Raw genomic sequence first — 26,061 nt, 5'->3', positions numbered from 1 at the left:
AATCGTAAATCCACAATCTTGGAGGTGTCCATCCCTCTAAGAGTCCCCCCCCCCCCCGAATTAGAATCATCCAAAAAAGACCGCTTTAAAGTACCCTCACCCCTAAAAATGTCTATAGCGCAGTCTGCGTAATCCCCTCCCCCCTCGTGAATCATTAATGATTGTTCGTACAAAAAAATAATAGTTTAAAAAACTAAAAAAGCTCGCTTTTGTAGCAAAATGAACTTAAAGGTAAAAAATAAAATAATAGTTTCAAAAATTAAAAAAACACGCTTTAGTAGCTAAGTGAACTAAAAGGTTAAAAATAATCTTTGGATGTCAAGTATATAAAGTAATTTACCACTTAATTTTACTGTAATAAAAAAAGCGTGGGGGGTTGCCTATTTACATTTTTGCATGGATAACAAGTGGAAGAAATTTAAGACAACTGAGAAGAAGCGCCCCACGCTTTTTTTGTAATTACAGTAAAGTTAAGTGTTTGTTCAATTACTTTATATACTTGTCATCCAAAGATTATTTTTAACTTTTTAGTTCATTTTGCTACTAAAGCGTGTTTTTTTTTAACTCTTATTTTATTTTTTACTTTTTAGTTCATTTTGCTAGAAAAGCGTGTTTTTTTTTTTTAGTTTTTTAAAACTATTATTTTTCCCCCTATGTTTATCAAAAAAATAACGACCAATTTTATTATATTAAAGCACCCTTTGTTGTTGTGAAATGTTCTAAGTTGGCTGCCACAGGTTCTCACTATGTACTTGTTAATGATTGAACTATGCCCTGCCTTTGTTTTTCTCTTTGTTTCATGCCTTACATTTATCCTCCGGATTAAAGATGAATCTTTTTTGTTTAGTTTACATTTTCATTGATTCTCAGCCGATTACAGTTATCATATTAAGTTATGCCTTAGGTTTTTTTGAAAGTATTCTTCGCCCTTTGCCGCTGACCTACGAATTCCTAGCTATAAACATTTCTCTTTTTGCCGACTTCCGTTGAAAGCTCAATTACATCTTTTGACAAGGTTAAGGGTCACGGATATAAAACTGTTTCCTATCTGTTCTGCCTCTTCTTAGATAAGTTTCCGCACCAGTTATGTCTTTGTTTCCGAGCTCGTGATTCACGTTACTCTGCAGCCATTTTAATGCTCACGGCCTGCTTGTCTGATCTGAAAATCGTGCTGCATGTATATTAAATTTTCCTCTGATGTGGAATTACGTCTGCTTTCTAATCGAATAAAGGATTAATATTTCAAAAAATGCTAAACTGTGATCATGTCAGTAGTGTTTGTGTAATCCAAGCTTGGCTGTTTTTCTTCATTTGTTTCTAACCGAGTTAATTGGCTTTGTCACTCCTAGAGGAAGCTTGTCCGATCTCTTTCTCAGAAACCTTATAATAATTTTCGGACGAGCTTTTTGATGTGAATTCGTTGTCTCGATGTATTTTTCCCCTCCGGAGCCCGCGAGCGCACTGTCGAGATCGGAGCGCATTCATTTAATGGACATAAGTCGTGCGCTGGACAATGGAAACATAAGATGTGATCGCCGCTGGGACCGCGAGAAAGATGACAGCGGCATGCATAAATTTCGTGACTCCGAGTCTTTGCGCTGCTACGCAGATACCGCTCGCCAAGTCGATTGCTCCAACGAAAGTGACATGAGTGAAGCCATCTTTGCGCCAATTAGACCAATGGCGAATGATGGTTCCGATTTTAGTGATACGTCAATATCGATACCTTGCAGTCCGCCTGTGCAGTACTGCGCGAAGTATCCCACCGTAAATGGATCATGTCGCGAATGCCATAGCCCTTCCGTCAGCAACTGTGTCAACAAGAGACGTCGGCGGAAGGTGATGACAAGAAGTTTGGTACTTGAACCTGGCTTCGATAGCTTTCCTCAGGTACTTAAAAATCGCTCTAGTAGTGGACTTAGTGATTCTGGCGTTCATCTGCGTGGGGATCGGCAATATCAACATGACTCTGACTCGAGTAGTTCGAGTTCGACCAATGTCTCAGCTCTTAAAGTTGTTAGAAGGAAGCCCAAACCCCAGAAGAGATTCACACCTCCTACGCATCATTATGTAACTTATCAAAATGCGTCGCCTAGGCCGATATACAGTGCTAGTCTTCCTCCATATTCATGGGTAAGTAACTTTTCTGTATCGACGAAGGCTTAAAAAGTTAGTTTAGTATACTAAACGCATGGGAACTACAGAAGTGCCCACACCCCCTTTGAGCATGGGCGCACCCCTCTAAACATTACGAAGACCCCCCCAAAAGCAACAGCCCTCCCCAAAATGAGAAAAATACCCCTCAAAACAACGCCCCCTGAAAATTTCAATGGTGCATGCCCCCCCCCCCTAGGTGGGCACCCCTGGGAACTATATTATTTGTTACTTTGTTTCAGGTGTAAAAACATGTTATATCCTTTTTTTTTTTTTTGTTAATTGACTGTCCATGAAAAATGTCATTCTTTTCAACATTTTTGACCCTTCCCCCCCATTGTCACATGTCACTCTTTTTTTCGTCTGCATATTCTTATAAAAGATGCGTGACGTCACACTTCTTGTTATCTCCTTCCCCCTTGTAATAATTTCAAGAACCTCCCCCCTCAAAGCGTTACAACATCATTTGTGAACAGCCCCTTAGTCAACCTGATCCTTTGATACAACCGTGTATGAAGTAAATAGTTGGGAGGGAAAGAATAATTACTCTACATTAGACATAATTTTTTTTCCTTTATCTCATTTTTTTCCGGTTTATCAGCTTGATCGTCCAAAGTAAATGACAAATTTTTAGTCAGATTTTGTTCTATGTAGCTGTAAAATATGTTATAATGATTTCGTTTTGGAATTGAATAAACTTTAAGACCAGTCAAGTACCTATTAAGGTTTCTTTTTGCAATAGGTCTGATATTGCAGTAGTGTGACAAAATGCATTTATTAGCTTTTAACAAACAGACGCTTAATATTTTAGATTTGACAAGTTGCATTTAGTGCATCACTGAAGTTTTTCAAATGAAAGAGGAATTAATAGCAGATAAGTATATCTGAACACCCAGCAGCCGAATTTCGTTTTCAGCAGTCTGCGACGTGGAGTAAAAAGTGGTCAGCGAGATGAACTAGACGTTAGATAAAGCGTAAAATATAAATCACAGAACTGAGAAATGCATATAAATTAGATGCTAAACTTAAAAACTGAAAGTGCATGCTGCTTGCCGTGGACTATTTTTCTGAATGTACGTGTTTTTTGTCATCGGGAAGGTTATTTTATGTTTTTTGATTTCAATGCGTACTTTAATTACGAGGGGGGGGGGGGGGTCGTTTTTTTTTTCGAATTATGATACGTAATTTAATGTATTTCTACGGGGAAGGAGAGGGGTAATTTTAATTTTGTTCTCATTATAGTAGGAGCTTTGAGGAACAGTTACCATTATTCTAATAGGATTTTTTTTTTTTGTTACTACTTTACGTACCTTTTGGAACTTAAGGTTAAATGACGTCTGCGCTTTTTAGTTTAAAAATATTCTTTTTTTTTGGGGGGGGGGAATTTCATGAACTCAGAAGACTTCTTGGAAACTCTTGGAGCTTAACCCTTTAAGGACCAAGGGGATGTGTTCCCTAAGTTAAATGTTTTTTTAAATGTAAATTATCGACTGCAAATAATTTACAAACTTGATTTTCCCATGTTGTTGAGGCATCAGAACCTTCCTGAAAAATAAACTTTCTTTTTAAACATCGCAAATGAAATATATCTTCATTTATGCTGTTATGCTTCTACTGTTATTCAAGATTACTTTTTGATTGAAAAATAATTGAAAGTAATGTCATTATTAATCAAAGTCTTTCTAAGTTTTACAATAAATAGATTAATTTTGAAAAACAGTAATGATTTTGCATCTCTTATGAACGTACCGCAATTATGTCTCATCCATTCACACAAAATCTACTGTACCAATTTTCATAAAACTTGACAAACATGTTATTTACATCGTCATTTTATAGTTATGAATGAGGAAATTTTTTTCCATAGTCTCCCGCAAAGCTCCTCAGGGTGATAAGTTGAATTATGTGTACCCATTTTGGTTAAATAGCTTTTTTTTCTGGTGGGTGCTAATGTGTTTTATCTTTTTTTTTTTTTTAATTTGAACATTTCAAAAGATTGTTTATACCAGTGTTTCTGAACGTTTTAAACCCTTGGACAGGCAAGATCTAAAAAAAAAAAAAAAAACTCTACGAGCAATGTGTTTTTTTTTCTTTTCCTTTCCTTTCTTTTTTCTTCAAAAAAAAAAAAAAATGTTATTTTCGAACCATTATAAACATGTGACTTTTTACGAACCGGTTAGGTTTTCTCCCCCCCCCCCTTTATTTTTGCGGGGGGGAAAAAACTTTCGCCTCGGAGTCGTTAAACGCTTGAGAAAAAAAATTAAGAGAGGCTGAGAGTTTTCCCTCCCCCTTTTTTTTAAATAATAACAAACGAATTAATAAATATATAATTAAACCTTGTTAAAGAACTGTTACAAAAAATATTTAAATGGTAAGAATAAAATCAGTAATTATCGTACAATATATAAGTAATAAACATTGCTGAAAACTACGAAAAATAATCACAAAGTTGACGTAAATATTGCTGTTATAGGATTATTATGATGGTGTTCTCTTTCTTTTTTGTAAGGAAAGTTGTTTTACGTGAACGGGAATAAAAACCTCTGTGGACCGGTCAATTTTTCTCCGGACCGGTTGCGGTCCGGTGTTCCATACCGGTTGAGAATCACTGGTTTAAACATTTATCCAAATACTTGATTTCAAATTTACATGATATGGATAAAACATGGTTACACAATTTAAGTCATTTAAAGCTTTTTGCAGTCACTTGCTGCTTCACATTGTGGCCCAAAATTAAATTCGCTCAAAATTTTTCAAACTAACTTGCGATCACACTTTTTTCGACATCCGGCGAGCTTAAATTTAAGTATATTAAATTTAACATAAACATAATTGCTATGAATCTTCAAATAGTTCAGTTTTTAGAAGGTCGAAATTGTTAACGAAAATCGGACAATGCCTTCCCTAATATTTCCAGTTGCCGTATTTGAATTAATTTAAACTCTTAACTGGTGAGGTGGGGATTGGACTCTTGCATTCAAACGCTTTGTAATGTATAGCTTTATATATTAACGTTATGTTTGTTGCAATTATATTTATATCAATAAATAATACCAAAATCATTGGAAAATTACCTGCTATAATTTGCTAAATTTTGTGTAGGGTACCGGAAAAATACTGTTGGGGATACATACGCCCCATTTCCCCACCCACGTTGCAAAAAATCAGGGGGGGGGGCAAAAACCTTAAGGGTTAAACCTGCTTTATTTATTTTTTATTAGCTGTAATTTATCGTTTTCTTCAGTATTTCGTTTTGTTTTTAAAAACTCATTTACACTTTGCATCTGAAACCTGCATGAACACGCTGATTATTATTCGTTACAACGAACATCATTGGACTGCAAATTTTGTTCGCTGTAATGAAACTCAAGCATTTTAATGGAAATTAAATCGGAACTGAATATTTACATCGTTGAAACGGATATTTCGCTGTATTAGTCTTCGTTCTAACAGGATTTTACTGTGTTGTTATTTTTATTCTTTATTTTGTGTGTACCTTCTCTGAACCTATTCTAATTTCTCGTTCGAAATCTGTCGGGTGATTGAATCTTTGAAGTCTAGTTTCTTTTTCATTGCTTCTTTTCCCCCCAAGTGTTGTTTCACGTAGCTAAATTTATAACGTGTCTCCAGAGAAGTGTTTCGGAATACACTGCTTAAGCTCCGGCCGTATGTTTATGTAGGCACTCGTTTGTATGTAATCGGATTCTCCATCTTGAAGTTTTGTTTATCTTTACATTATTATTCCTATGGGGAAAGCTGGATAATATAAACTGCTTCGCGAAACATGTGTGGAGAACATATTCGAGTATCCTGTTGAAAGCTTCACACATTATTTCTTACCTTGCAGTTTTGAAATTAAAAATGAAGTTATTTTGAAAAACTGCTGCTCATCTCCTTTGCAAATGAAAGGATTTTAAAGTTTAAATTGTCGTTGCGTTGTAGGTCGTACATTTGTAGACATGGTCAGTTTTTTTTTTTTAAATATTATGTTCGCTGGGTGCAATACACAATGGGGTATGTTACGCACAATACTCAATTGTGTGTTATGTGGAATATAAAAGAAAAACTTTTGACCGTTACTACAGTAAAAAGATAAACTTATGTCATAAAATATTTGTAGAATGATATAACTATTTTGTTCTTACTTTGTGGAGAGAAATACACGACTTTTAATCTGTACAAAACGTTGGTAGTATATTGCACTAAAATCTAAGGACCACTTTACATTAACTGAATTTTGAAAACTTAATGTTGGAATGAAGTAACACTCCTCTTAAAGCGCTTTAAAGTAATAAAGTTTTTTTTTAAATAAGTTCTTGTGATATAACAAGACAAGAGAATATGACAAGAACTGATTTTAAAAAATGCTCAAAATTTTGTATAATAAACAGTGTAATTAACCCAACAAATATTCAAAAAATAAATGGAAGAAGCATTTTTGCCGTTAGATTATTCCAGTTTTCCTTTAATTCGGTAACCTTCGACTTTATACGGAAAAGTTCGTCTGCATTTTTACTACGGTATAAATGACTTCCATTCCAAATCAAATTCTATTACAAAATAATTATCAATTTTTCCTAATTTACCGCATAAAAAAAATGAGCGTTTTTTTTAAAATCAATTTCAACATCTTATACTAACCCTCTCTTTTATTTGTTTCGCTAACTTTTGTGATGATACATTTTTCTTTGTGATAGTTTATTCTAAGGGGCTGTCCATCAATGAGATATTACACTTTTTAAAAAGTTTTTTGACCCTTCTCTTCTCACCCCTTGTCACATACCTCACCCGGGGGGGGGGGAGAAGGAACACCTGTTGGCCCAGGCCTGAACCTGAAGGGGCCCAATATTTTTTAAATGAGGGGGTGAAATGTAGGGGTAAGCAATATAGAGAGGGACCCAAAATTTCCGTGAACGCCCCTGACCTCCCCTCACGTGTCACGTTACTTTTCATCAACATATTCTTAAAAAATACGTGATATCACTCTTCTCGTTGCCCCATCCCTCCCTACTGTCACAAAATCACAATTTCATGAACGCCTCTTCCTCAAAATGTGACATCATTTGTGGGCAGCCCCGTAGGTTAATGTATTTGTTGCTCCTCAATTTTCTTGTAGGTATTTTCTCTTCATCATTTCATTGTATTTATTGTCTTAGATTGCCTTAAAAAAAACTAATAGATACATACAGACATAAAAAGTAAACGAGCTGATGTGTGCCTCACATGACTTCCTTTTACTCCAATTTAATGTCATTTTCCCATTATTGGCAACTTTAATGTGATTCAATAGTTTACTCTCTAAATATTACCAACAATTGCCAAATCGAAACCAGATTTTAAAAAAAAATAAAAAAAAATCGCCAAATTTGTCGCGAAATTGGCGACAAAACTTGGCGACCTAAAGACTGGCGATATATTGCCAAGTGTCCGCTAAATTATAACATCATTTGAGTTTACATCGAAATTAACAATGATTTCCCCCCAAAAAGGGGCAAAAGACCCCCTTAGGAACATTCGAATGCAATCAAAAGCGGAATTGCACAACTAGGCCCCACTTGGAATCCACGTACAAAATTTAAACTTTCTAGGACATACTGTTTTTGAGTTATGCGAGATACATACGCACATACGTACATACAAACGTCACGAGAAAAGTCGTTGTAATTAACTCTGGGATCGTCAAAATAGATATTTCGGGTGTCTGTACGTTCCTAGGCATACCTCCACGTGTGGTCGAGTCGAAAAAAAACCCAACATTCATTCGGGGGTGAGCAAAATAGAAATTTGAGTGAAAATTTTTTCGCGAATACAATACTTCCTCTTTACTTCCTTTTACAAAAAAGGAAGTATTGTTTTCGCGAAAAAATTTTCACTCAAAAATCGGCCTTAATTTCCATTTTGCTCACCCCCGAATGAATGTTGAGTTTATTTTTCAACCCTACCACACGTGGATATATGCCTTAGCAACGTACAGACACCCGAAATATCCATTTTGAAGATCCCCAAGTTAATTACAACGAGTTTTCTCGTGACGTCTGTGCGTATGTGTGTATGTATGTCGCATAACTCAAGAACGGAATGTCCAAGTTGAAATTTGGTATTTAGACTCCTAATGGGGTCTAGTTGTGCACCTTCCCTTTTGGTTGCATTCAGATGTTCATAAGGGGGTTTTTTCCCCCCTTTTTTTGGGGGGGGGGGTGGAATCATTGTTAATTTCGAGGTAAACTCAAGTGGTGTTATAATTTGGCGGACACTTGGCGATATATCGCCAGTCTTTCCTTAGCAAAGTTTTGGCACCAACTTGGCGACAAATTTGGCGATTTTTTTTTAAAATCTGGTTTTAATTTGGCCAATGTTGGTGATATTTAGAGAGTAAACTACTGAATCACATTAAAACAGCCAATAATGAGAAAATGACATTAAATTGGAGTAAAAGGAAGTCATGTGATGCACACATCAGCTCGTTTGTAAAAGGAAGTATTGTATTCGCAAAAAAAATTTCACTAAAAAATCGACCTTAATTTCCATTTTACTCACCCCCGAATGAATGTTGAGTTTTTTTTTTCCTACTCGACCACACGTGGATAAGTGCCTAAGAGCGTATAGACACGCGAAATATCCATTTTGACGATTCCCGAGTTAATTACAACGAGTTTTCTCCTGACGTCTGTATGTACGAATGTGCGTATGTATGTCGCATAACTCAAGAACGGTGTGTCCTAGAAAGTTGAAATTTGGTACATAGATTCCTAGTGGGGTCTAGTTGTGCACCTCCCCTTTTGGTTGCATTTGGATGTTTCTAAAGGGATCTTTTGCAACTTTTTTGGGGGAAATCATTGTTCAATTCGATGTAAACTCAAGTGGTGTTATCATTTGGCGGACGTATTTTGGTCGCCAAGATTTGTCGCTGTCTTGGCGACAAATTTGGTGATTTTTTTTTTAAAATCTGGTGTCAATTTGTCCACTTTTGGTGATATTTAGAGAGAGAACTATTGAATCACATTAAAAATGCCAATAATTTGGAAATGACATAAAATTGGAGTAAAAGGAAGTCATGTGATGCACACATCAGCTCGTTTATTTAAAAATTTTTTTGAAGAAGATTGTTATATGACATTAAAGTGCGTATAATTATATGTTTTTAAAATGAGCTAAGATAAAAAACACCGAATATTTGGTTAGTATTCGGAATATTGCATATTCGTCAGACGAACCGAATATTCGCTTCGGCCGAATACTTAAATACTCGACAGCCGAATAGTAAAAAAAAAATAAATATTCGAGAAATATTCATGATTGAAATTGAAATATTCTAAAATATTGGTAAACCAACACATTTTTTGTATACAATAAAAAGTGAACCATTGTACAAAATTAAGTGAAATAGTTACTTATTAAAATTTTCACATTCAAAGTAATGTTAATGTAAAAGAATCCATTTTTTTTTTTCTATTCATTTTTTAAAGTCTTATGACACGTTTCCTTTACTGTACCAATACTAACACATTTAAGTATGAAATATTCAAAATAAAAAAAAAAGTTGGAATATTAAGCGTCATAAATGATAGTTTCATTAGCTGCATGTTTTATTTTTAAAAATATCGTCATTTCACAAATATTTAAAAATGTAATAAAGGTAACACTTTGCCACAAAACTTTGAAGTATTTTAATATCAGAAATTTTTCCATATTAAATATTAAATATTGTTTAAAAACCAACTAATTAAATTGATCATTGTAATCTAAGTTTAGAAATGGTAAATTCTCGTGAAAGAACATTAGGCGTTCTGCAGTTTCAGATTGAAGTTTATTATTCTTGTAATTATTTATGTGAAGTAAATGCAAGATTCTTTATTTATAACCTAACATGTTACCACAATCATACGTTAGTAAATTATATTAATCAGGAATGAAATTAATTATCAGTTTGTGCAGAATCGGGAGGTACGTGTAAACCAAATTAGCCATCTGCTATATTAATTTACTGCTTTTTTTTTACTTTTTGGAATGATTTATTTCATTTCATATTTATTTTAGATTAATAATTATACTTAATGTAGATTTAATCGATAAAATATTTTCTATTTTTTACATGCTATCATACAAATACTACAGATAAAGATTTGTTTATCCCAGTGCTCAGAATTCGACAAATTATGGTATTCGGTACATCTCTAGTTGAAAACGTGGTTTAAACCACCCTATACGGAACAGCAAAGTTGAATTTCTCCACATTATAGAGGATTTCATTGGATTTCATTTGTTGCTAAATCGCAGCACTGATTTTCAAAATACGTAAACAAAACATTTTACTCTTCAATTACTGTCTAAAATAAAACGCTACCTGTTTCTGAGATACAAACTAAAAAACCGGACATGCTAATTACTGTATTTAGGCAGCCACGTAATGAAACAATTTGTACGTTTTTACTACAGATTCGAAGATTGATTTTTCTTTTGTGTCGTTCCCCTTTCATTTCCTTCTCCCTCACCCTCTCTTTCAAACCCGTAAATTGATAAAACTTCCGATGGGGACCGAGGGAACGCCATATTTCAGATTTGAGATATGAATCAGCACTTTGGTTGCTGACAGAAAATTCGCTTTGATTTGAGAAAACGTGATTTTTAAGAGAATTGTATTTCCATCTTGAGTATTTGCTTTTGATTTACTTTGAAAGTATTGAAACAAACATTTCTGAGTTTAATCTAAACGTATTTTGTAGTCGTGTCACGTATAAAAAAAATAATGAACAACAGTTTAAATACAGTCGAGTCCCGACTTACGCGAGGGATGCGTTCCAAGACTCCTCGCGTAAGTCAAAATTTTGCGTTGTGGAAAAATGCATGCAATTTTTTTGAACATACCAAATTCTTTTAGGCATTTGAAAACACCTCTCAAACTGCTTTAAAGCATTCCTCAACTATACATTTATAGTTTCCTACATCTTTTACTGTATTTAAAAAATAAAAAAAAACTTTTATTTAACATAAAATAGTTTAAGATGCACAAAATGAATGATCGATAGGAGGGAAACACGGTAGGGGTAACTAGGGAGCCTTGACCATAAGGGAGGCTTGACCCACCCTTCAGTTTTTGTATTTAAAAATATTTTAGCTGTTTCTCACTAGATTGCAGTCAAAGCTAGTGATGTGATCAATCATCCATCTTAGTTTTATTTATCTAGCTATCAGGTGTGTGGAGATATTCAGAAAAGAGAGTTTTTCAACCTAAAAAGTAAGAATTTTGAGCGTAATTTGTAAGACCTTTTCAGCAAATGTAATTAATTTATATTTTTGCAAATGGGATTTTCTAAATACTATAGAATTGAGCTTTTATTATAACTATAAAGTTTGTTCCTTGAATTAGACTTAACCTCACCATGTGCTATTCTGTACAAAATGGGTAGGTGGGGAAGCTTGACCCACTCTATGTAAGGGAGGCTTGACCCACTGGGTCAAGGCTCCCTTACTTAAACAATTTAGGAATTCTAGAAATACTGTTTATCAAAAACAATTTATAATTACAATAGTTACTTTATGGGGATAATATATATGATTATTATATATTTTGTATGCTTACAATAAAACCAAGACATTTATTGCTGACAAATATTATCTTATCAGTTATTGATTACAATGGAATTTTTGTTGCAACAATTCATAATAAAAACTAAATTATGATTATATCTGGTATCAATATCTGGTTTTTGAGGAAAATTTGCAAGTTTATAAGTTAATGTCCTATATCTTCTGGTTATACTGAAAGAGTAGCCATGAAACTTCAATTTAATTTTGGTTTTTCCCAATTTATGCCATTAAGATCATGTCCCATCTTGTACATTTTGATGTATGCACAAATTAAATAAAATACATTAAAAAAAATTGGAGGTAAGTCTGTTTACTTGATTCTATGGACAGTGTTCTTTATTATTTTTTAAACATAATTGGTAAAATATTATAAATGTCATATTATAAATATTAATATGTACATGATCTTAAAAATAATTTCTGAACATTTAATTATCATGCTAAATCACGTATACTTAATATTTACATAATTAATAAAAAAATATTTTCTATTTCTCATTTTACAATTATCTATCATTGCCCGGGTCAAGCCTCCCCTACCATGGGTCAAGCCTCCCTTAATAAGGGAGGCTTGACCCGCTAACCTGAGTTTTAAAAAATATTTATTTTAGAAAAGAAAAAATGTATTATTTACATTATCGCAAATATATTCCTGTTGCCAATAGAAAGTCCTTCAATATGTGCTATCATACGATATTTAAATTTTCAAAATAAAATTTACAAAAATGTTTATCTGAAAACGTGGTCAAGGCTCCCCAGGTTCCCCTACGCACTGTATGTAGTAATAATAAAATGCTGTACATAATAGAACTGTGTACAGTAGATAGAGTAATAATATTTATGAGTTACAAAATGAAGAAGATGGTGATTTATGCTTCATGATCAGATCATTATTTTTATTAATGTATTTTTAAATACGGTTGCTTCGCTTTTTCTTTTATAACGTTTCCATTTATGGCAACAGCTCGTCTTCCTGATCTCTTTAATCCACAATACAAGAACAGCTTGTATTTTCATAGTATTTACTTTGCTTTGGCTCTGCAAACTTCGAAACTAAGTTCTGAACTTTAGGGATATCGTTTTGTTTTGACTTTTAATTGTACGAATGGAAGATTCACTCATACTTATAGTCGTGCTACCGTCCACGTTTTGTAGTTATTCAAGCTTACCGAGAATCTTAACCTTTTTCTTTTTTTTTTCTCAGAAATTTCTTTTTCTTCCCATCTTTACAAACATAGATGAAACAGCGCACTAAGGGGCTATTATTTTCATCAACTTTAGTATTTAGAAGGAAAAAAAAAAAAAAAAAAAGAAAGAAATGAAAGATGTTGAGGGGTTATTTGATGCACTAACAACGCGATGCGTATACTAATTTTGGTGTGGGAACTTTCGCGGTCAGTGATGCTAAAGGGATGTCATAACATTCACGAAATCAATATTTAGTAGTCAATAAGAGAAGCCGATACTTCCTTCAAAAAACATTCGTGTTGTGGACGAGGAATTCGCGTTAATTCTCTAAAATTCGTTACTGGTGAAAAATTCGCGTTATAGCCATTTCGCGTAAGTTGAATCGCGTTGTAGCGGGAGTCGACTGTATAGAAAGAGTATTGTCTTTTTTTTTTTTTTTTTGCTTTCCAATTAGTCTAAACCAATTTCTTTTTCGGAGCACAATAACTGTGTAAATTTGCATCTTGAATTTACGTTTATTTATTTTTTTCAAACTAAATCGAGTGTTTTTGTTTTGTTTTAATCAGGATAGCTATTTTGTTCTTTTTTTTTTTGTAAAAAGTCCAGAAAGGCGGAAAAATTGGAAAAAAAAAAAAAAAAATAGGCAAAGCGACAATTTACTGATTTGCCATAGGATGACATAACACATAAGTCAAAAAAAAAAAAAAAAAAAATCATGGTAATGTGTATTTCCAATCTTTCGTTTGTTGTAGTCTTTTAATACTCAAGACTTGAGCATTTTACATTTTTATCTCTCGTTTAATTTTGTAATTGCATTGATATTCAATAGATTTTTTTTTTTCAAAGCATATTTCGTTTACTGTTTTTTAATATATTATATGTCTGTTCGCAATTTATATGTTTTGAGATATTTTAGTGTAAAAATGCTCCTTAAACGAGAACAAGCCATACATTTATTATTCAGGGGTGATTGTGTTCCTGTATTTTACCGAATTTCCGGTATTTTCGGACGTATTTCCGGTATTTTTATGTCCGAAAATACCGGAATTATGTTGTTTTTTTTGTTTGTTATGCTTTTATCTCCCTACCTCCGCAATTTTTTTAAATTATATAATACTCATCAAATATACCTGCAAGAGCCTTAAGATGGACACCTATCTCTTAAGATGGACAAAGAAATGTCAAGATAATTTGTATAACACCAGCTGAAAAGTAACTTTGTAACCCATTAAAAATTTAATCACATGTACACACAATATTTTGACTCAGAGCTATTTAATACTATGGCAAAGGTGCACTTAAGTAATAAGGGTCAAAGATTCCCCCCCCCCCCCCCGTCTCGCATTGAAACTTTCAGGTATTTTTTTGATGAACTCACAATCACCCCTGATTATTGTTAAGTTCTGAATCTTTGATTTACTGATAGAAAAGAGTACAAAATGCTATTTTGTCTGGGACGTTTCATTTTCCACTGCCCCCCTCCCCCCTACGTGGTAAAATCTGGACAACTGTGCCACGTTTCATGTCAAGAGTTGTAATAAGTATAGATTGATCAAGAATAATTCTCCCTCACTCCTCGCTTTATAATGAATGTTTCTTAAGCTGCCATTTGCAGTCTACGACTGTATTTTTATATTAAAATTCAAATTATTTTTCCCACTAAGCAAAAAGAAGGAAAGAAACTTAACTTAAACAACATTACCTACTTTTCGTGTAACCGTACTTGGGGCTTAAGTCAATTTCTAACTTATCTTTTTTTTTCTTTAAACCCGGTTTTGTTCTAGCTTTTTTAAAGCAATGCAAGCAAGAACAGCACTACACGGCATGTTCAGATTTGTATAATATGATAAATGTATTTTTCTTTGTTTATAAAAAGCATACGTTTATCAGATGAATTCGTTGTGCATAATAAAACCCAAAAGCGAAGTATTATATCTGGTTCGTTGGAGTAACTGGATTCTTTTATTCTCAAAACTTTGCTCAAGATGCGGTTAAGTTTTAAGAAGTTTTCATTTAGTTTGAAAATTACAGTGAAAACCGAAATTCACCATATAGTGTTATTGAAAGCAAAACATGATTAAAAATGAATACTGAAACCTGTCACAAAGCACAAAACTAAATTCAAAGTACCAAAAAGGTGTTTTTTTAGTTCAATGAGGAATCCAATCTTCTTTCTGTTTTACTAATATCGCAACATTGGCTTTACGTGTGTTGAAGCAATTCGAAAAGAATTCTCAAGATGAGTGTTAGAAACACGATTACTCAATTCTGACTTCAGGGTTCGTACGCCCTTGAAAAACCTTGAAAAGTGCTTGAAAAAAAAAAGTTCATTTTCAAGTGCTTGAAAACCTTGAAAAAGTTTTAAAACCTTGAAAAAGTTTCTTGGTGCTTAAATTCTCCCAAAAATCAACGAATTGTGCTTAGAAGTTTTAAAAAAGTATTTCACTAATGCAATTTTCTGAACATGTGTTCAGTATGCAACATCGCGAAAAATTGCTTCCGTTGTTTGGGATTTCAATCCTTTTGCATCTTGTAAATATTTTGATGTTTTTTACAACCGAAAGATATTTTGACATATGGTACCTTAGATTAGTTTATTTTTTGTTTAATTTCATTAATTAACAAAAATTAATTTGGAAACCATGACAACATTGAACTTACTCGGGTTTCGCGGAAAATTGCTCTTGTGTTTAAAATTTCAATCTTTTTGCATCCTGCAAATATTTAAATATTTTGGCTAATCAAATGTTAGTTTCGCATATGCTACCTTAGATTAGTATATTTTTTGTTTAATTTTAATAAAAAACAAATAAATTTATTTCATGGGAAACATGCCACGTCGAACGAACTCAGACTTTGCGAAAAATTGCTTCTCGTGTTTGAAATTTCAATCTTTTTGCATCTTGCAAATATTTAAATATATTCACTAATCGGATGTTATTTTCATATTTGCTACCGTAGATTAGCATATTTTATGTTTAATTTCAGTAAAATATAAGTTTATTTTATGGGAAACATGACAACATTAAACTTAATTCGCGAAAATTTGCTTCCCTTGTTTGAGATTTCAATCCTTTTGCATTTTGTAAATATTTTTATATTTTTGGCAATTAGTAGTTATTTTGACACTGCTACATCAGATTAGCTTATTTTATTTTTTATTTTAATAACTAAAGAGTTAAAGAATTCATTACCTCGGTCTTTTTTAATTATTTGCTTATTTATTTTTGCAATTTTGAATGATTATCTTTACCTAATTTTTGGTCATAACATATTTTTTTTAAAAAAATTTAAATTTCAGCAGTTGAGCACCTAACAAATTAACTTAAAGTTTGTATTTTAAATATAAAGTTTATTTATATAATTTTATTTATAAGTACATCATTTTTTTATGTCTGCTAAAATAAATAAGGTGTATAACAGGGGTGGTTGGGTTATGATTATTCACTTGAAATCCAGTAGTGTTCTTTTTTATGCTTTTACCTCCCTATATCTCCAATTTTCCCCTTTTCCTCAAATGTTCAAAATTACTACTTTCTTAAGGTTGTGGGTACTTGGAGCTTTCCGAAAGAGGTTTTAATCAGCAAAGGGGTAGATAGCTTAAGGAGGGTCATTCATCTTCATTTGGATCTAATAAATTGACCTAGCTAGGCCCAGTGCCTGTTGCTGGTTATCAACAGGCACTGGGCATGGTATTTCTATGCAAAATATTTTGACTTAATAAACTATTTTATGAATTGTATGCATAGCAAAAGTTGTTGTTGTACATATGTATATTCAAGTAATAGGGGTCTTAGTTTTAAAAATTATTGCCCCCCCCCCTCGCCCTATTTTGCTCTTTGAAACTTTCAGGTAATTTTTTATGAACTCACAAATCTCCTGAATATTATTGCCTTTCTAAATTTAAATTCTAATTTCAACAATAACCCATTTTTTCCCAAAATAAAACTACTTTTGTCATAATATATGTCAACTTCTTGTGAATCTTTTCAATTTCGAAATATGGCTCTATAAATCTGAACTTGCACATTTATTGTCTATTGCAAGTTAATCAATGAAAGCTGAATAGGCTCAAGTTTGCATTCAGAGTATTTATCACTGCTTAAGCTGCTTTTGTATATTTTGAGGTGTAGAGACTGGACTGTGGACTTTCATTAACTTTTCTAACTTCCTAATTTTTAAATTTACTCGAGGACAGTTGAAATGCCTTATTGTCTGAACAGCTAATAAATACATACGAATAATTGATTTGCATACTTATAAATGATTTGCAAACCTAATATTTTTAGAACTTAATAGTGAAAACTGAAATGACTTTCTGGGTAGTGTTTTTGTCCTAACCGCCCTTATATTGTAATAAACCACTGTATAGATATTGGAAATAAATGTTGAAACCGGGGGGGGGGGGGGGAGTGACTTCAAAAAGTCCTCTCTGGCAATGCCATTGAACTTGGGTATTTTAGTTTCTTCTCATAAAAGTTAAAAGCACTTATGAGAGTTTTTTTTTAAGTATTAATTTGCTGATTCTAGAAAATATACAAACCTCTGACTGCTGCAACCTTTGAAAAACCTCAAAATTAAACCTCTTGGTATCTGCTTCTATTTATGACCAAACTTTTCAAACATTTTCAGAAAAACTTTCAACGCAGTAGATCTTTCATCAAAGCGTCTCTCGTTGTAGAAAAAGCAATTTTGCTTTCCTATACTTTTTTGTATTATTGCCTTATTTCTATGTGTTTGTAGTAAATGAAATCTGCATACAATATTTTTTGTACAAATTTATGATATTGCCTTGAAAGCAAAATTTTTTACCTTGAAAAGTACTTGAAAAGTGCTTGAATTTTTTTCTGCCTAAAGGGTATGAACCCTGGACTTGATTCTTCATTTAGGATAATAGCTCCTCATAGTTTAAGTGTTTCCAAAAACGGATTTTGGGAACAAACAGAGTATGAGACCTGAGTGCTGAAAATTTCTTTTCTAACATACAATGAATAAACATCTAATAGTCTAAAGTTTATTAGTTTCTATTACATTGAAAGGCAAAAATTTTCATTTGATACACTAGTGTTTATCAAAATGCCAGTCAATATGGAAAAAAAAAGGTAATGAAACTCGATCATGCATTGAAATCTAGGGGGTTTGAGATCTAATCAGGTGGTTAAGACCTCTGCCTTTCACCCAGTGACACAAAGGTTTTGAGCTCAAAACCTTTTCTACATTAAAAAAGGGTTGTTTGTAACCGTAAAACATACGTGTGTAATATTCTTGCAACTTGTGTGTTTTAATAGTGAACACTTTATCTTTTTATATGTATGACTAATTCGCAAGATTTTCGTTATTTAAAGGCCACCGCATATTATTCAATTCAAAGTCCGTCATTTCAATATTTTCGGGAGTGGGGAAAGGGGGAGATTAAGAATACATAGAACAAAAGATACATACTCAATGCATATTTCACAGCGAAAAACCACAAAAATCACGCCCACATACCGGAAAATACTTGAATTTCTCAAAGCCGGGGAGTGGGGCAATTGCTCTCTCCTGGTTCCTCTAAATAACGTGCCTGGTTTAAGTATAATTTAAAATTCAATATTAGTTGATTTTAAATGAAAAGTAAACAATATTTTCGGGCACTATTTAAATAAATTCTATTAGCGATATTTATAACAATGTTGACCTCGGCATTCCGAACTTTTTGTTAATACTTCCACGTCAAGGCTTTATTCTAGAGCAAGATGCATTTACCGAAAGATTCGTTTAGCTATTATTAGAAATTCTGAAAACCTTGACTTTGAGCCGACGATCGCCGTTTATATGTTAAAAAAGTCGTTAATTACTCGTCATAAATTCTGGCATTCTGCCCACATTCCCCATTTTGCTTGAACTAAAAACGTTGATGTATTGGAGTACGCCAAATCACTCTCCGAATTCGCTACTCATCACTTCAGTCTTTGTGTAAAAGAGATTTTAAGCTCAAGCTTTGAAAGGCTTTGAACCTTGAAGCTACTTTTTTTTTTCTTTTCTTTTTAATCCTACCCCCAACCCTTTTTTTAACAAAAGCTCACCGAAGCAGATTAGATCACTCCCCTTGTGTTGAGGGCGAGTGGGTTTGGAGGTATTCGGTTTGAAGTTTTATTTTAACAGGGTGGCGACAGATCAGGGAGATCAGGGAAAAGTCAGGGAACTTGATCACTCAGGGAAATATCAGGGAATTTCGAAAAAATAAACAAAAATTCAGGGAAAATTGATCAAATGAAGGAAAATTTTTTTTTTCCTTGCAAAATGAAGTACTTTGATTCCCTACGAATTTTCCGCCAATTATTTGTTTTAAAAAAGTAAAATTAATGAGGTGCGATTATACAGTGCCGCGTATTTGTGCATCTTTTTTCCTCAAAGTCAAAGTATTCAATCTTAGGATGAACTTCCTAAGATTGCTTCTGTGTCTGTAAAGTTGTTTATTTTACCTTGCTTGAATTTTCCTTCCAAGCATTCCAAACTACGTAAAATAAAATAAACAACCCTACAGGCAAAGAGGAAGCGGTCATTAATGACTTTGCTCCCTTGCCTTTTTTCATTTCTTGAAGTGATTAGCATACTGTTATCACGCTTTCAAGGAAAAAATCTTTGTTTTTTAAATTAATGCTGAAAAGGTATTAAAAGTTATCACTTGGCGTTTTTAATTTAATTGTTAAAATTGAATTTTGACTGAAAATCATTTTTTTTTTTTTTGGCTATGGTATTATTTGCTGTCACTTCAGATTACACGATTTTTTTCCCCCCAGGTTTTAGAACTCTTTTATTTTAAAATTATATACATTTTGAAATTAATAATAGTTTTTGAATGTCAATGTTTGTTACTAAAAAGTGATAGGTTTTTTTCGACAACTAATGAAATCATTTGAAATTGAGTTGTGTACATAAGTAAATATTTTTATTATTTTTTAATAATTAAAATGCTGCATTAATTCATTAAAACCTAAGTTCTTGATTAGAGAATAGCTCAATATGACTGTTTGTTGAAAGATTTCAATTTGTTTACATAAATATGTCTATTCTGCCGTGTGTAAGTCAAGGGCAGTAACTGCGCATTTTTCTTTTCTTTCTTTTTTTTGCATTTTTGTCCTCTATTGTTCGTTATCTTTACTGTACACACTCGCTTATTTGGTTTCCGCTGAAAAGAGGAGAAAAAAAACTCTAATTCCAACGTTTTCCTATTGTTAGTATTGAATCCACCTCACATTTCTTCAAATATTCTCGAAAACTAATTTCTGCAGATACTGCAGTTTACCTGCACACGGCAGTATTATTTACGTAAGTAAAACTACATTAATTCTATACTTTAACTATCACTTGTTATTCTTGCAGCAACAATTATACTGCTTGAGAATTCAGTTCAAGATTATTTCCATTTAAATGTTTAAGTTTTATCATGATTAAGTTTTATCATGTTCTTTAAAAGTGGTTTTAATAATTTCTTAGAATTCTTATGTTAACTGGTTCCTGCAAGTAAAGTATTTGTTTTAGATTTCCTACAATATTTCTCTGTCGATAATTTAATATGCTGTTTTTACCAAAAAAAAAAAGGAGCATCTTTTCAAAATATATTTTTAATTAACGGCTTAAACCCTTCTAAATACTGTATTCTATTTAATATGTGGTACTTTTCAGGTAGGGCAAAGAAAATTAAACCATTATCATTGATAACGTAAATCAGGGAAATTTGGTGAACTTAGTCAGGGAACTTTTTTTTTCCAGTTTCTGTCGCCACCCTGTTTAAGGCTGATTTTAAAAATGAGACAATCATCAAATTACTATTGTGTACGATTGTACCAGTTGAAAATTTAAGTTTTAACAACCTTATTGCGAATTCCATTTTGTGTCAGTGGAACATTTTTTACAAATTTATCTCGTTTTGCTAAACTGAAAGGTTTATTTCAAAGCAGCTCCCTCCAATTGAGTTTATAATAAAAATCTCATTCTTGACATAGTTGTTAATAGCTTCAAAAATGTCGCTTTTCTTTTACTCAAGTATGATTATTGCAAATTGCAGTGAACTGATTCATTATCAATGCAAAAATTAAGTTTTTTTCCTTTTGTTTAGGCTCCTTAGATTCACTGCGAAGGGCGTTAATAGGATTAAATTCGCAATGATGAAAACTATGTATAAGTTTCGATTAAACGTCGCTTATACGTCGTTTTTTATCATTCCCGTGAAAAGCGTACAAATTGTGCTTTACTGTTTGCATTATACATACGTACATACTTATCAAAAACGTATGTGTGTGCTGAAAATAATTCCGCCTGTGGCTCCCCTATTTTCCACTAGTCAAGTACTTGGGACAGTATCCTAACTTTTGGGACGTATTGACGAATTTTGTTTTGAGGGCTGGTACACCTGCCAATATTTCACCAGTAAGAAATAATGGTGTTACATAATAAAGGAACAGTTATCTCTTGAGGTAATGTGAGTTAAGCCGTAGTGCTTTAGCTTTATGAGTAATTTCAGTTACTTTGAAAATTTTGACAAAATATGCTATTTTTCATCATGGAAATAACTTTGGTTACTTTTTTTAACTGATCAGTATTAGTTTGAATTTTTTTTCGCACTTCATCTCGATTAGGTAGGGTAATGTGGGGCAAAGTGAAATTGCAGGCTGTTTTTAGCGTACCCTATCTGGTAATATTTTAACTGTGTAGTAAAACATGAAGTTGTGGTCTATTCCAGTTAGGAAAAAGTTATCTCTGAAGATCAAAGCATATGATAATACAATCAATTTTCAAAAATTGATGCTCATATTGCCATATTTTGTTTGTATGTAAAAACATAAATTGGTTACCATAAAATGATAAAGTCCTTGTAACCAACATTTTAAATATTTATTGGGACCTACTAATATTCTGTGCAATAATTATTTATTTAATGTTAAGGTAAATTTTTATTTGAATGTTTTGTACAATTAGTCAAGCACATGCGGGGCAAAGCGGATGGGGCAAAGTCAGGCCCGGACTGGCTCCTTCTGTGATGGTCGGCTAGGTACTGGAAAGGGGCCCCCTGGTATGTGGGTTCCGGGGGCCCATTCCCGCGAAAATGTGAGAAAGTTATTGTTTCAAAAATTGCCTTTTCTTTTTGGACATGTTAAATAATAAAACTAAAGTTAAATTTATATATAAAAAACATGTGTTTGAAGTTTTACTTGACTTACCCTTTAGCAAAACGAAATTTCATACCATTTTTACAAAATCTATTAAAGGTGCATTATTTTATTTATCATTATTTCTGAACTGAACGTTTTTCTTTCTTTTTACTTCATTTTATTTTTTTATTTATTTTTTATTTTATTTACCTAGTAAGCGGAGACTGTGTGTAGAAGGATTGTGATGCAGGGCCAGGGTTGGAAAGGTTTTTCCTATCACCGGTATTTACCGTCCTGGGAAATACTGTATTTTTCCCGCAAGGGAAAAACTGATTATAAAAAATATAAATTCAAAACAATCTTTTAAAGTATCAAAATTGAGTTCTAAGTTAACAATGGCTTGAAAGACAATACACATATTACAAATCATAATCGTGTTCATATTCTTCGTCTTCTACTTCCCCATTGGATCTTAGCATCATATAACAAAACACTAATTTAGAGACTTTTTGCAAATTTTATTTAAATTTAACACAAATTATTTGTTGCTGCTCTTGATAACCCTGATATTTTTAGGTTTAAAAATTTTATTTTATTGTGATTAAAATATTTATTTAGGAAATTAATAATTGATAAAAAAAAAACATTGTGAGCAAATTTTATGCTATATGCAATAATTCTTATTTATTTATATTCCTTTCCTACAAAATAATTTAAAACTCAAGGGGAATTTGTAATAACTATTTATTTCTAACCTTCATTCTACACATCAGATTCAGATAGCCAAAATATTCCTTACATTTTGTTATTTAGAAGTTTTCCCGGTATTTACCACTTCTTCCCAGTATTTCCCAGCGGGATGAAAAAAACAAGTTCTGGACGGGAAAAAGCCAACCCTCTGTGCAAGGCACTGAACTCTATATAGCCCAATTCTAGTAAATAATATAGATAATATATAAATAATATATAAATAATAATTCTAGCAACTAATTCTAGTTCAGATCAGTGGTGCAGGGCCACCTCTTTCAGTGAAGTAGTGTAGACCGCGGCACGTTTACGCAGCGCAGCGCCCTTTTTTCAAAACGAATTATAACTGGAGGGCCAACAGTCATAACAGATTGATGCTGCTCCCTAGCAAATATCCTCACAAGGTTTTGAGCATCAGTCGAGCTTCGGTTTCGGTCTAGCATGCAGGAAGAATTATCGGTTTTCTACCAAGTCGAGTAAATTTTGAGTTGAACGGTTTGAGGCTTATTGTGAATAAATAATACTTAGTTAAGAAAGAACAAATATATAAAAATTAGCAGAATTTTATCCTTTTTTGGGAATTGTATTTGTATGAACTGAAATGTTATTAACTTTTTTTGCACGTTAAAAATAAATCCAAGCTTGGCGACTTGGCAAGTTTACGCATTGACGTCTGAGCACCTTTACACACGTTCTTACACTGTGGCTTACTTCTAAACGTGCCCTGACGCTTTTTTCGCTCCAAATTGTCTCAAAACTTTTTAGCATCATCAGGCTATTTAGTTTTGAAAATCACTGTTTTAATTTTTAATTGAGTTACAAATTCGTATCTTATAGCTTACAATCATGTAGTGCTGTCTTCATGCCCGTTCAGTTTTTACTATATACACTATTCAGTCTGTAATAAATTTGCTTTATTTTAACGATGGTAAGACATTATGTTCAAAACACTCTTACAGAACCAAGTTAGGTGTCAAAATAAATATGCGTAAACGTGCCCCGTGTCCGGGGTAAGTTTACGCAACCGACTTGAACTTAAAAATAATTTTTTAACGGTTAAAAACAAACTGAGCAACAACTGAATATACTAATCTTGACTCCATTAAATGCTTCATAAAATCGCAATGCCTGAAATTTCCTAAAACAAAGAATTTAGAAAATTCTTTGAAAAAATTCTGCATAAAAGCCTTCTGAAAGTGCCTATAAAATATCCCCAATTTTAGGGGTCCGGGGGCCTCCCCCGAGGAAATTTTTGAAAATCAGATATAAAGTTTTGCATTTTTAGACCTAATGGGGGGGGAGGGGCTTAGTCTCTAAGAGGGAGCCCCTTATCATTGTGGGTGAGCCACTGTTGGAAGGGGCTGAGTTTCTTTTTATCACACGCTATTTTAAGCTTAAAACAATGCCTTAATAGTAGAAAAATTATCATACCAGTAGGGGAAAAAGGACAGTTCTGCGACAGCCGGCGCAGCCCGCAGCCAGCTGCGCCGTCCATCTCCCCGATTGCGCCTCCCACTCCCCCTCCGACCTTGGGGTTGACCTTGGGGTTGACCCTCCCCACGACCGGGGCCGCCGCGAGAACCCGTAGAAGGTGACGAGGGTTTTTTCCCGTGATTTCGCTCTTCCTCGTTTTCACTCGGCTACGTTTTCGCTCTTCCTCGCTTTTGCTCGGCTACGTTTTCGCTCGAGTTTTTGCTCTTCCTCGTTTTTGCTCGCGTTTTTACCGTGAAAGGTTATGAAGGTTTTTCGCGCGTTTTTAGATATTTTCCCGCGTTTTTGTACTTAGAATATTTTTTGCGCTTTAACGGTTTTTTAGTGATTGTAAATTATCATTTTTCACAAAAATAATTTTTTTTTGTTTTAAGTTGATGGTCCCACCAACCAACCCGGTGTATTTGATAAATACACCCCATCAACGTTTTTTTTTTCATCTGCCGATGCAATTTGCATACCAATGCAGATCAATTTTGAATATATCAAAAAATAAATAAATAAAATTTCCTTTAAAAAATTTACGAAATAAAATTTCCTTTAAAAATATTTTTCCTGAAACATCAAAGAAAGTTTCAATTCTAAAGTCCTTTTTAAAAGTAGACTCACCAACAGATGACTTCTTCTTCTTCACATTATTTTTACCAACTTTACATTGTCACTCTTGGAGTTGCTAACTTCATATTACTAGGTCTAGCAACATATACGATTTTAGTGCACATGAACATAGGTGAGAATATCTAACACTCACATTCAATTCATCATGCACATAGATTTTATGTTAACAAACACACACAAATATTAAAATACATTTGGGACTTTTAGCGGATCATAATTAAGAGTTTCAAGCAATTCACTCTTTAAATAATCATATCCTGACACCTGGAGATTTCATTCAGGGCGTCATGACCGAGAGTTTTTTTTGATACCCAGGTATCAGTCCCCTTCCTCGGCTCAGCCAGGAAATCATAAATCACATTCACTCACATTCATTCTCACATTCTCAAATTCATTCTCACATTCACACACATTCACTCACACATTCATTCTCACATTCACTCAGGCATTTAAAATATATACACTATATACAATCAATGTGGTAAAAAAGCAACATCTGAAAAGCAAAGGAATTAAAACATAATGAAAAATCTGCTGCAAATGCTGAAAGGGAAAAATCATTAATTACAAGCATACACTAAGGTACCTTTAAAAATAAATAAAAATCAAAAATCAAATTAAAAAAAAAATTCTTACAAAATTAAAAAATAAAAATTTTTACAAAAAAATAATAAAAATTAAAATAAATGTTTACAGTTAAGTTGAAAAATCATTAAGTTAAATGGCCATATGAGGAAAAAAAAAAGCTCATCTGGTTCAATCTCCATCCAGTCATCTCAATATCCAATCTTCATTTCTTCGAATATTTTTTCACTTCCAGTATTTTTCAAAAATTTCAGGTCTTCCTATTTTCAATCATTGTAATAGTTAATTTTCTTCATGTCTTCATTTCTTTTCAGAATATCAGTTTCTTCAATTTTTCATTCTCCCAATTTTTTCTTAATTTTGTAGTGTCCATATGCTAATGTATTTACATGATCATCCAGTATGTATCGCTTATCATCGAATGGGGAGAGAGCTGTTTTATTAATCTGTACAGTGTAAATTTGATGATTTTCACTTCCAATTTTGGAAGACTGTTCGCGTGTTGCTTGCACTCTTTGTAAACATCTTCTATAATCTTCATGGCGGATTCTCTGCT

General features: G+C 33.0%; 1 protein-coding gene across 3 annotated transcripts in view; it reads left to right on the top strand.

The window, feature by feature from the left end:
- Positions 1–26,061, top strand: part of LOC129219382 (liprin-beta-1-like) — a 147,100-nt gene that overhangs the window by 32,425 nt on the left and 88,614 nt on the right. Inside the window, exon 1 of one of the 3 annotated variants that reach the window (XM_054853764.1) lies at positions 1,470–2,133. The exons of the other annotated variants lie outside the window; for them this stretch is intronic. Within the exon in view, the coding sequence (XP_054709739.1) occupies positions 1,489–2,133 (645 nt within the window). The 5' untranslated portion in view covers positions 1,470–1,488. Of the gene's footprint in view, positions 1–1,469; positions 2,134–26,061 lie in introns of those variants that run through there. 3 annotated transcript variants of the gene reach the window in all.

This window comes from Uloborus diversus, chromosome 3 (genome assembly GCF_026930045.1).
Source record: "Uloborus diversus isolate 005 chromosome 3, Udiv.v.3.1, whole genome shotgun sequence".
Taxonomy (NCBI): Eukaryota; Metazoa; Arthropoda; class Arachnida; order Araneae; family Uloboridae; genus Uloborus; species Uloborus diversus.
The sequence above is the reverse complement of the archived record's forward strand: the minus strand, read 5'-3'. Positions and strand labels throughout refer to the sequence as shown.